The 13,854-nt window shown below is 36.4% G+C and overlaps 1 protein-coding gene across 1 annotated transcript in view; it reads right to left on the reverse strand.

Annotated features, from left to right (window-relative positions):
- Nucleotides 1-3,355: 3,355 nt before the first annotated feature.
- LOC134528907 (protein sidekick-2-like) overlaps nt 3,356-13,854 on the reverse strand; it is a 495,973-nt gene continuing 485,474 nt past the window's right edge. Inside the window, exon 8 of the mRNA XM_063362572.1 lies at nt 3,356-3,434. Within this exon, the coding sequence (XP_063218642.1) occupies nt 3,356-3,434 (79 nt within the window). The remainder of the gene's footprint in view (nt 3,435-13,854) is intronic.

The raw sequence follows: 13,854 nt of genomic DNA on the forward strand, positions 1-13,854 counted from the left end.
TTTTATTGGAGGAAACATTGTTTTTTTATTAAAGTCAAGTAAAATCTCCATATTAGCTCGATGGATGGAGGATGGCCATTATTTTGTCTTTAACTCGATGGGATTTCTCCCTCACATTGATACCAGCACCGATTGTGTGCTTAATTTTTGCAGTGCCTTTTCAAACAATTATAGAATAGAGTCCTATTCCCATCTACATCGTATACTATGGTTCTTAAATAGTTTTGCGATGCCTAATTTGACACAACTTTCCAACCAATCTGCCATGTTCATGTACCTGTGCTGCTGTCTCAACCATTGTGGCCAGTGACTATGAAACTTATCGTCCACTTCTGTTTGCTCCAGCAATAGTGTCTGTAGTTTCCAATAATTCCTTACTGTAGTTGGTGATACTTCTGCGGCCGCCACTGTGCATACTACCATGGTATGATCTGTAACAGCTACTGGTACCACATCATAGGTTCTTACATTGTTATGCTGTGTTCATGACAAATAAAACCTATGCAAGAGTGAACTAGATGTGTATGCATGAAATATGTAATGTGGTTTTCGTATATTAATGATATCGACCAAGTATTCCCCAAAAAGCTTTTTATAAAGCAACCTATAGAACAAGATTGAACAAACTTTGAATCATATTACCTCTATTGCTGTAACAAGTTCTTGCAGTGCAATATTTAAATGATAATGGCCACCCATGTGATAGACGGGTTTATTTATGCAATTGAAATCCCCATCCCGAATGAGAACCATGCCATAATTTCGTATAAAAAGAAGAATTTCGTTTCTAAAAAATTCTTTCTGCTCCGATATGTTTTGGGTAACTGACGACCATATACATGCATGCACTGTCCGATAACTCTTTGTCCAGACACACTTGAAGGATTTAGGGCTATGAGCATGCCAGAGATTATTTTTCCGGATGCATATTCCTTGATGTGTATGAGCTCTAAATGTTTATTTTTGACAATAATAGTTTCTCTACAATAAGTTCTAATGTTGGGGTTATCATTGTATTGATCGAAATATGTTAGCTGACCTAAGTCACATGCTTGTAGAAATAGTACATATATTGCTTGAGCACATACCATGCCATATAGTGCATGCATTTTATATGGAGTTACAATTGTGCAAATGTTAACGAATACAATCATAAAAACTTTTGTCATTCACAATAGTCTCCTTATGATTTGCTATTTCTCTACTTCCTAAAAGCTTTTTTGTGCTGTTATTGGCTTCCTTGTACTGCTCCATCACTACTTTGACGATTTGAAGTGAATGTTCACAGGCTGTCTGGTGTGATGTTTTCACGACCTGTTGGGCTGCGACTAAATTATGTCCTTATGCTTGCTAGGGGGGCTTCTCTGCCAAATGACTTTTTCCTTGGGTTAGACTTGCTTGTGTATATCTGTTGGGAGAATTCGGACACATATCCATCCTCTAATTCAGCTTGTTTGTCTAGTTGTGGTTCAGGAGCATCCATTTCCTGTTGTGTTTTTCCAAGATGTGGTGTTGCATTTGCTGAAAACAAATTGTTTACTGTGACCATCTCAAGTGTTCTTCCATCCTGTCGTCTAAAGTCGGCATTTGTACTGGCATCTTTAGTGATACCCCAGATGTGGTAAGCCTGTTCTGCATCTCGCTCAGTTCTGCAGCATGACTGCTCTGTGCTCTGCCCTGCAGTGTCTATGCCCATATTCCCGGTGCTGCTGCCCACTCCGGCAGAAAAGTGGGGCAGGCCACTCAGTGGTGGCCCCCCTGCAAACAGTTGCTGTAGGTCTGTGTTTGGCCACTGTAGACTCAAAATTGGTGCCCATTGATTTTCATCTGTGAAAATACATGTTTTACAATGCCATTTTCACAATCCGAACCCCTATCTTGTCTTGAACTGTAGACTCCCCACATTTCATCTATTAACAAGGTTATTTTCCCATAAGTCATAAGGGAGTATACAGTAACTTCATTAGCTACTTCAATTGGAATGTTGACTCATGGACAGTTTTATAGTTAACCAGAATTAGTTCGATGTCTACACTTACTGTCTCACAATTAGCATTGTGGATCTGGAATTTACCACCAGTAGCTCTTATTATTCTTTTAAAGTGAATAATTTATGTTTACTTTTAAAAAATTGCACCTTCGTCACCCATCCACCTGGACAGCAATCAACTCGTCATCTTCAAAGCCCAGTTTCTCACCCAGCCAGCAAAACAGATCCACAGCGAGTGGTTTGGTGTGACATTTAACTAAGAGTGTGTGAATACGTGGTGCTGGTTTGCGTATTTCCATAGTGATATGATGGAATAAATGAAGTTTGTGAAGCGAACAATACTTGTAGGGCCGCACGACTCTTAACCTGCTCTTCCACACACAGTATAAGTAACAACGCACCAGACAAGTCACAAAGCACATGTCCGCTCACCTCGCGAGTTCGGAGTGGACTAAGCTACTTGGCTCTTAGATAAGTTGTAGAGTAGAGAAATAAATAAGGAATATATGTTTTCAAAGAATGTCTTCAAAATAATAGTACAAGTGATGTATGGTAGGGAGTGCCACATATGAAATGTCAAACACAGTTTTCCAGAGGGTGCCATCTTTAATACCAATCCAGGCTTTTAGTAGGTGCCATAGTCGGAAATTTCAAATGGCCATGTATTCTGCTAGAGGGTGCCACATTCAAAGTTCAAAATTTGTTACCCCGAGGGCACCACATTTTAAAATTCAAATACTATGTTGCAGAGACTGCCAACATCTTTAGTGAAAACGTTGTCTGCTAGGAAGCGTCATCTTGGATGTGCTTTTCAGCTGCTAGGACTCGTTCCCATCCATACATAGAGTGCACAAGCAATGCGCTATATTCCTTCGCCATCTTGGATAAAAATTAACGCTATATTGGATGGATAGTTGTAAGCCTAATGTAGTTAAGGACTCGTTCCTTTACATGCAAAGAATGCAGAAGCAATGTGCTATATCCTCCAACAATTTGGATTCAATTCTATGCCATCTTGGATGGAGAGGTGGAAGCATAATTCACCTAAGGACTCGTTCCTTTACATGCACAGATCGTACAAGCAATGTACTACATGCCCTGTGATCATACATTGAAAGGGATGCCTTCTTGGATGGAGAGATGTAAGCATAAAATGGCAAAGGATATGTTCTTACATGTATGAGAAGCATGCATAATAGATTTCCTTGTTAACATCCTTATGAATATGCTTAGTGTTACACATATATATTCATATCTATTTTAAATTATATAAGCATAGTATTAGATATTGTAGTATATATGCTTATAAGTGAGCAGGGTTGTAAGAAGCATAGTATCTTTACTAAAATTGCGGCATTGCTGGTGCTAGTCACTCTTTGTTTTCCTTGCACCTGGCATGAAGTTCTCTTGCGCGATCGCACCCGGTGGGTTGCGGTAGTTCTCCCTGCAGGCATCCGAGCGCAGCAGGAGCTGGTGTTTGCCGCGTGGTTGTTGCGCTGGGCCGCTGCTCAGGTAATGCCAGGGGTCGAGGGCTGTAGCAGAACGTTTTGTTCTTTGAGCAGGTGTAGTTGATGCTCTGGTTTTCCATAGTGGGAGCCCAAAGTTGGTAGTATTTTTTTAGCTGTATTTATTTATTCTGTTGACTTTTTGAGAATTGTTAATTATGGTTTATGCTCATGAATGTTTGTTCTTGAACTTTTCTGAAGTAGAAGGAATAAGCCTGGATAAATATATAACGAGTGTGGGTGGAACCGTGTTTGATAATGGTGTTGCTGCATGCGATGTACACTATGCAGAAGATGGATAAAATTTTTGGATTTGAGTGTCACCACTATGTTCGCTACGCAGGATGGAAATAAAGATCATAATGGCCCTTGCTAGAGGAATTACTAGATACTTTTTCTAGTTGTTATTACGTTCTGCTGCTACGGATTTATACGCATTATTGATGCAGCGGAATTAGACGAGGATTGGTTTAGAGGATCGTTCTGTCAAAAGGGGGGACGTGGTGCTTTCCTATGTACTAGAACACAAGAGCATGGTTTGCCTCTCGTGGACTATACTACAACATGAGGCAGTAGATCACTGATGGAGAGTTGTCCTTTTGGCGAACATCTTCACTTCGCTGTGTTTATGAAGCAGCTTGGACAATAATTTACCACACGCAGTGGCGTTCATTTCGTGGCAGTGTTGGAGTTTGCTGATCAAATGAACCTGGGCTATGGGACCGGGTCGCAGCTGGTCTGTTTGCCGTGAATGAGCTGAGCCAGCAGGTGGGATGAGAGATTTCTCCTATAGATGGTCTTGTGGTGTCATTCGTCGTCTGATTCTGTATTTTTTGAATTTCTTGCTACTTTCTTTCTGCTTCTGGGATAGTTTAAGTCGAAGACAGTACTTTTGCAAGTGGAATCGTAAGAAAATGTTTGCTGGCAAATTGCTGAGTTTTGGCCAGCGTTACTGTCGGTGAAGGGCACCACAATAATGTCTGCATAAAATAAATTGTTATTAATTTGGTGAAAATTATTTCTCTAAGAGAACCATTTCATATTTTTATTTAAGATAGAAAATGGTATGTTATACTTGTGTTTTATAGAAGTATTTACAGAGAAAAATATAAGTTATAATTTTTAATAGAGGGATTGTGTAATACAATCATCAATATATGCCGGAAGTTATTCAATCTTCATAAGTGAAACTATTAATTTTTATAGTATCCTATCAAATACAGAGTAAATAAAAGTGATATTTTATTGGTAAGAAATCCAAGTGGGTGATTATATATGTAACCCAATTTTTATACTTTGCATATGATTTTTTGAAAGTTAGTGGACCAATCCCTAACGCTAGGGATTTTATGGTTTGGAAATGTGGTTATGCAAATGGTATATTTTGTACATATTACGATAAAAAATTATATTTATCTCCTGTGATCTTTATACTAAATATATATAATCTTAATTATTTATAGGTATTAATCGGGGGGCACGGCAGTGCCCCCGCCTAGTCGAGCGCGAAGCAAACACTGCCGTACCATCCTTTACTGGAACCATTTCGCCGCATTTTCAGGCCCTTATTTGAAAACCTCTGGATAAGACCAGAACGCAGAAATTTTCGTCATCCAGTAAGATATAAAATCACATACTTAAAATGATATTTCAAGTCTGTAGGTCATTTAGTTCCGAAGTTAAGCGAAAGCAAAGTTTCGCATTTATGACACTCACTCACTCACTCATGATCATCAGAATAGAACTAGTACTTCCCATAAATTCAGAGAGCTGAAATTTGGTACAGAGTTAGGGTTTAATGGCCACATAAAGGGAAAACTATAAAAACTAGGATAATCGAAGATCTGGAGTACCTGGTGACCCTTATTTGAAAACACAGGAGCCTAACCAAACTATTAAAGATCGACATACCTCCTTTACAAAAAATATTGAACTTTGTTTGCCTCTTCATTTAAAGTCAAAAATCGAAGGTCTGAAGTATCTGATGAAGAACCTTCAGCTTGTCTCAGCTGTATTAGAGATATGGTAATGCCCCCTTCTACTATTGGTACATAAAAACATCGATTGTCATTGCAAAGATCCAGCGTAGTGGGACACATCTTCTAATTTAATCTAGCCTATTGCTTCCCACTGCTGGGCGAATGCCTTCCCTTCTGCTTTTAATACGCATATAAATAAAATTAAAGGAAAACTCTGGATAAGACTAGACTGGCTTTTATACTAATACTTACAAGTTTACAAGAAGAAATTGTCGAACGGTTAACTTTATTCTACTCGAACATTACACAAATTAAATAAACAAATTACACTAAAATATTAATTAATTTCGCTCAAAATTTGTTCAAAATATAATTCATTTGACTAAGAGTGGCGGTGATACCCGCACACGTCGCTAGATGGCACTGACTGTAATTTAAAACGCGCTTACGTTTGTTTTTCCGATAACCTTATATGGCGAAGTGGCAACCGGCCGCGTTACAGTCGTTTACGACATTATTCTACTGCGCTTGAAAACGTTTGATAGGGATTAGGAGGGATTATTTGCATTTCTTTGCTTTCGCTTATTATTTCGTGAGGTTTGCTAAGGCTAATTAGCATGTTGTTATTATAACAATTTGAAGATTTGAATAGGTTAGGAAATTTATAATTAGTGACGGATTACTAATTATTACTTAATTATTAGATTTAAAAGTACTTTTAATTGAATACTTTATTTAATTGTTAGTTATTTAGTACTCTTAGTTTTCTAGGTTTAATTTACAGTTAGGCAGTACTTCGAATCGCGTTCGTGTTTATAAGTAAGTACTTTTCTAGTATTCTAGGTTTAGTTTATTTAGGTAGATATTACTTGGTTTCGTTTAAAAATATCATTAATATTGCTGTATTTCAGTACTAGGTAGGTAAAACCTTTGGTACAAAGTTCATTGATAATTAATTATATTGACACTTGTCTAATAATTAAGAGTTAACGTTTTGTTTATAGTTTGTATAGATTGAGTAGGCTGAGTATAATATTATCTTTGAGTTTTTTTATTAAGACGAATAGAAGTCTTAAAGATATAGGTTATTATTGTTTTAGTCTAAATATTATCTGTATTTCTGATTTGTTGTCCATATACTATAGGTCGTTGAGTTTATTTGTGTTTGATTTCGCAAGATAATATCGTAAAAAAATGTCGATAATATTAAAAGACGACGATGAACTTAGTGGCTACCAAGTAGTTGATATGCCCAAAGACGGGTCTTGTCTCTTCCATTCAATATCTTTCTTGGTGTATGGTAGAACTGACTCAACTTGCAGTATCATATCTGCTATAGTTGCATACGTTGCTGAACATTGGGACGAAATGCAAGTGTACACGTGTGATGCTGATGGTGACGTATACACGAGCGCGCAATCCTACACGAACGATATGATGAAACCCACTACCTACGGCTCAGCTTCTGAGCTTATGGCTGCTGGAAAAATCTTTACCTTCACTTTTGAAGTGTATGATAACGGTATACTAAGAGGTTCCTTTGGCGATACTGGCCAAAAAAAAGTGTTTACGTTTTACCGGTAGTTACTTAAGCGCCCACTAGGCGTAAATACCGCGCCGATCTTTCAGAAATTAAACCGTCTAAACCGTCTAAAAGAATAAATAATGAACGCGAATGGGCAATACGAAAAACTGTTGCTACTGTACGAGAATCAGAACCGGAAAAAAAGAAAAGAAATATTTGTAATAATAAAAAAATTCTTTTAAAAAGAAAAAAAAAATGTCAAATAAGAAAATCTAATAAAATAAATCAATATGCCCACGTTTCTACAAAAATAAGTAAAATCCCACCAAAAACATTCTGTAAAAAAATTAGCCAAGTTTCGATGGAGCTGCTTGTTTATCTCTAAAAAGTAATGAAATATAGACAAAGTCGTGCCAAGTCTAAGGTTCCTTACTGCGATTTCTTTATTATTATAGTTAATGTTGTGTGACTTGGCCGTTCAAGGGTACACAAGGGTACAAAACCAGGTGCTCCATGACACAATTGCACCAATCTGTCGCCAGAACCGCTACCCATTGACGATGGAAAATTGCCACTTGGAAAACATTGATTCAATAACCAGTCAATTGAAGGCTTGATAAAGCTGCGTATTTCAATAATAATTATGTGTAGGCGAGCCTGAAACAAACAGTATAAAAATTATTTCCAGTACAGACAGACTTATAAACATTTATAGAAGTCCGTCTGTACGTCTATTTTATGTTAGATCGGTGGTCGATTTGACGCTCCAAAAAGAAGAGAGCAGAAGTCAGCATTATCAATGCTGAATGCATGTGTTGCACTATCAACAACAGCCTAAAATGAGACACGAGCGTCCAATTACCAATACCAGTATGGGCCATTATCTCGCTTAACAAACAGATATAACATTACGTGTAAACAAAATTAACTTGTACCCACTAACGTATAAAGAATGTTCAATGGCCAAGTCACACAACATTAACTATAGTAATAAAGAAATCGCAGTAAGGAACTTTAGACTTGGCACGACTTTGTCTAGATTTCATTACTTTTTAGAGATAAACAAGCAGCTCCATCGAGACTTGGCTAATTTTTTTACAGAATGTTTTTGGTGGGTTATACTATTTTTAAAACATAGCTAATTATCGTATGTTCTTATGCGAAGATATGCCATGGATCACTGTACTTAGTAGTATTTGTAAATATATTTTTGCATTATACATCTAAAAGACTGTGGAACATTGAATAGAAACTTATAATGACATCTTTGTGAGTCTATGTGCTGCTTCATACATTAGGACAATGGCAAATCTTGTTAATTTGAAAAAAATGGGGTTGATTCTTGAAGTGATATGATTCAATTGGATGAGCTGATTATTTTTGGGGGAATATATTTATTGCAGCAGGCATTGTTTGGTAATAGTACACTGTACATGGTGTAATTGAGTGTATTGTGACGTAGCGGAGAACACATGCCTCTAATAAATTGTATTTAAAACCCAGAGGTGTTTATTCCAAGGCAATTTGATGAATTTTACCAAAGAGAGAAAATAAATGATGGAATGTTTTCAACTCTGTACACAGAATCATTTTTTAAATAATAATAAATTGTCAATCCTGAGAACCTTGTCAACCTTGCTGAGTAAGATACTTAACACTAACATACATATTCTAGTCCCTTTTTATATACAACCTTCTTGTCTAGGTGAAGCTGGAGCTCCGGTTACCAGAGCTAGGAGGAGGTGGTTACAAAATAAATGTAGCATAATGTCCTAAAGTGATAGTTTTATTTGTAGATAAAATTTAGAAATAAATAAGTATATCTCATTAATCATAGTTCCGTCCTGATTAAACACGCATATGCCTATAGTACTAGCCAATCTTTGTTTATTAATGTTCCTATAGTAATAAATAAAATAAAGACAGGCATACAAGTGTGTAGTGGTAGCTATTATGTGACAGTCCTGACAGTCATACATTATTATAAAAAAAAATGGTCTATTGAAATACATGTGTGTATAGGTAAAATGCTAGGTCTGGCTTATTGTGTTTATTAAATACTTGTTAAAATTTTGTTCGATAATTTTTCATGATGTTATAAGAAAGGAGAGTGTTTGTTCTCAGTTATAGACATAGCATTGGAAATTATTAATTAAAATAAAAAAATTAATTTGAATAAATTATTCTTATGAGGATAAATACTGGAATATTAAGTAACTTAGCTATCACCTTCAGTTATTACTAATAAATGTACACAAAAATATATTCTAAAATTGTTGTGTAAACAATCTCTTCTTCCCAAAATGGTGGAAGGCTCTCTTGTGTGTGTAAGCTGTAAAAATTATAAATCTTGTTCCTGAAATTATGTGGGCAAAATCCATTCCTTTATAATTTTTATTTTATTCTTATAGTGTTTGATTCATTTTTCCTCGGTTGATGCATTAGACTGGCCCGCAACGATTCGATGGCCTGTTGTGGAAGTTCCCATGTGGCGGGCAGCTGGTTTGAATTTTAAGTATAAAACTGTTTCTTTTTATAGACTCTGTACTGGCAAAACACCGCGTCAACTGTTCACAATGCCGCGCTAGCGCCCTTGCACAACGCTGCCGGCAGCAGCATTTGCCGCCAGGAGGGAGAAAGCTGTGTTCATTCTATTTCTGGTGTGTCACAACACAGTACTCATCAGCATGCAAACCAGAACATAATATCTTGCAGATAGCTTTACAATTGTCGGATAGAATTACAATAATTTATAGAGCTGTAGCAAACCGTATGTTTTCGGTACTGAGTAACGGGTGCGCAATCTAGTACCGAGTCTCGAAACGTTACACACGAATGCATTTCGTTACTCGCATTTTTCGTAGTATGGAACAGTTCACTAGTTCTACACTTTATCTATTAAATAAAATTAAATTTAGAATGACTTAAACACAAGTCTGGTTAATAATACGGAAAAGAGAAAAAATGCACCTTACGCAGTTTGGTATGTAATGTATAAGTATGTTTTCTACAAATTACGAATGTTGCGACGCCACGACGTCATACTACACGCGTACGCAATATGACTCGATTCGTTGCTTTATCATAACATTGCATACTATCTGGTATCAGAAGTAACGAGTAACGTAACGATACGATAGTAACGAGTACTAATATTGTTATAGTAACGAATACATACGGGTAGGCCTACACTTTTTTTCGTTACTTTTACACCTGCACTAATTTAGAATGGGTTGCATCATCGTTAAAAATCCCTGGATTTAATCCATGTCTTTGCCAAAACAGGAGAACCTTTCCAAGACACGAAGAAACATATGTACACCACACTTTCGATGAATAAATGAACTTAATACAGATTATCTTAAATACCTCATGAGTCCAATGCTCTATAATCCCTTTATCGAATATTGCCTTGTGTTTTGAAATACCAACATGGTATCCTACACAAGATTAAGGTCTTATAAAATCAATTTAAATGACTAATTTGTAAACAGTTTGTAGCAAAGAATTATCCTTATTTGTTCGAAGCCATACAAATTCTGCAGTGGAACCTATTTTGTAGACACATAGAACTTTCGGCATACGTTTAAGCCACTTATAACTTCCTTCAGCTTGAAATTCACAATAAAGCAAATGCTTTGGCAAACTATGAAATCGATACAAAACAGAGAATTTAACCTCACTTTTGCTAAAGTAGTGATTGAAAGCATACATATGAACTGATGCTTTAAATGTCTTATTATAAAATTATGCTCCTGCATCATTTTTAATAATTTTAAATTACCCTGCCTCTTTCAGATTACATTTCATGGTTGCGCTGACTAGCAATTTTGTCTTTTGTTTAACTGGAACTGCATATGCTCATTTGCTGTACACATCTATACCCGGCAGGATATACTTGAAACCATTGTTCACTTTACTGTATGATAGCATTTCACTAAGTCAATCTGTAGCAGATCATGGAGGCCAAAAGTTAACAATTTTCTACGAGGAAATTTTCTACAAAACCCGAGATGCAGTTCATTAGCAATCCTGAGCTGAGCGCTGCTATTTTGCAATGTATCCTCATTCCTAAATCTTCAAGGATCGATAAGATGTTGCTGCTGTGTCCAGTATGGCCGGCAGCTCGCGATGATATTAGTAACCTGAGTCGAGCAATCATTTCATTTGGGTTATCCCAATTGATGTATTGCAAATCCAACGTTCTTTTGTAACGATCCACTCTTGTTGCTGTGAGTCAATATGTGGAAACAATCTCTCAGTAATAGCGAATTTTGCATGTGAGAAGCGTTTATAGAGATTCATCATAATATTATTCTTTTTAAAATAAGAATTTGTAGTTTTGAGTAGATGCGCTTATTATTTTAAGGTTGACTTTGAGTATGTATGCTGTTATCGATGGTACAACAATTATAATAATCCAGGGGCAGGTTGTATTAATTAATTTTTGATGCAGATTATATTTTCATTATGTAAAAATAACCTTGCATCCCCTAGAAACTAATGGTTGTTGTGCTTATAGAGACCATTGGTCCCATCCCCTTGGAAAAGGCTGTAGCTCTTTAAATTAGAATGCACTTCGTCTTAAGGATCACCTTCATGTGGAACACCACGATGCTTAGTAGAACTTGCACCCAGTATCAGTGAATCATCACTGTCAGCCGTTTCTAAATTCAGGTTCAAAGTAGCAGATTCCGAGGGCTCTTTATTCAGACATGTTCGTTAACACTACTCGCGATAGGCTTCATGACCAATGAAGCTGCTCCAAGCATATCCAAACGTGAAATAACAGACTGGCATATATGTTTATTAATTGCCTCATCCTCCATTCGCGATTGCTTTGCCAATATATGTATTTGGGATGTATAACATGGTATAATGCATTCATTCACCATGGCAGACATAACTGAAATTCACCTTGTATCATAAAGCCTTTTTTATACAATGTCCACAATACATACTGAGATATAGGTACTGAAAGTTTGTTAGTTTCGATGGCCGAAGGATCTAGAAGTAGAGGGTGGTGGTGGATTCGGCATTGTAGATGGTGGTTTTGGAGGTGTATGTTTCCTAGCATTAGGCTGCATGGTCAACACACTGACAGAAATCAATCCATCAAGACCACTATTTACAATACCAATAGTTTAAGCCAACTGAGAATCCTGCTGTGCGATATCGGTGCTAATAGAGGATAGTATCTGTAACACCTCTGCCAAGTTACTGTTTAATGCAACTTTTACTTTTTCTACGATCAAATCCTTAAATAAATAAAGCTTCTTCTCCAGGAACGAAGTATTAATATCACCCAACTTTGTCAGCAGGCCCAAAATTAGAGCATAAAAGTTTATTCATTGACCGCTGTTCCTTCGCTTCCACATTTTGTACAAACTCGAGAAGTCCAACCTGCACATCTCTTATGATATTTAATGTTACATTAAGCTCTATAAACTGATGCATCACCTCATCTGACAACACACACTGCCTTGGTGGAAGCTCCCAAGACTGAGTGAGTCGACATAATGTTTACTTGCATCATCCCCAGAATCCCAAGGACTGCCCAGATATTTTAAAATCATTATACTTAAGTCACAATTCCCATAAATATAGCATGTTTTACACAAGTCATGCTGATGTATCAGAGGACCACACGTGAATTTTGACATGTAGTTCATCCTTCAGTGATTCACAACAATGAAATGATCGAAACCTCAAAAGTACCTGAATTTTTGTAAAGGACAATCCTTTACGATAATGAGAAATCGCTGCTGATCTTCCCAACATAATGAACACATATCTTTGAATTCTTGAAATCCAATGTAACTTTTGATATGATCATCGTAAGCATGATGTAAATTAAGTAAATCCATGCTATAAAGCACTATTTGTTTAAATTATCTCGAAGAAGATGTTTAGCTATTCTGCTCAATGATTGACCTAGGTAAAAGCTATCGATATTTGTATGTCGGCCCATAGAAAAATAACGTTATACAGTGCCTTGTTTTTCACACATAATCACCGAATTACTCCTGGCTTTGCTAGTAGGCACCACGTGTGAATTTTCTGTAATGGAAAGCATTCTAAGCATTTCACAGCTCTGAGAGCTGCAGCCAAGCATTCATACTTTGGCTGTAGCAATGTTTTTGAATACAAATACAAAGTCTCATAGTGAATACCATTTGGTTCCCCCAGGAAACTCATTAGTAGGGTAGGGCGGGGCTAGTTGAGCACTTTTTCACTTGAGCAGTTATAGCGCCTCAACGATAAGTATTACTGGCTTGTTATGCATACTGAAGAATTACGAATTTATCCGTTTGCAAAAGTGTCCATAGTAATTTATTTCTTACAAGTCGAATTTAAGAGCAACAGCTGTTTAAATGCAGAAAGTCAAGTATGCTCAACGTACCCCATAGGTGAGGTAAGTTGAGCAAGTATATGGGGCAAATTGAGCACTTAGAAGTCTAGCCAAATGATGGATTGAATGTTTACTAGACATGAAATAATATTTCTGTTTGATAATCAACTTTTATTTATAGTCTTTTAGTGACAAAACAACTAAATTAAAAGTAATTTTCTTTGAATAATAAACTGAAAATTGAATCAAAAAAATATCAACGTATCTTAAGCTTAACTTTGGAATTAGTTTCAGTCTTTCTGATCAAATTCAGACTTGAATATTTATATAATTATCAATAAAGCTTATCTTAATAAGAAAATATTAATATATAAAATAACATATAAATGAGATATAGGAAACTTAATCGTCGTTGTCACTGTTGCAATTGTAACAAGTTTTTCTTTAAAGAGTCCTCTTGCGTGGGAGAAAATACTTGCCTCGGTGTTGCATAACCCATGGAT

The sequence above is a fragment of the Bacillus rossius genome, chromosome 2 (genome assembly GCF_032445375.1).
Source record: "Bacillus rossius redtenbacheri isolate Brsri chromosome 2, Brsri_v3, whole genome shotgun sequence".
NCBI classification, from domain to species: Eukaryota; Metazoa; Arthropoda; class Insecta; order Phasmatodea; family Bacillidae; genus Bacillus; species Bacillus rossius.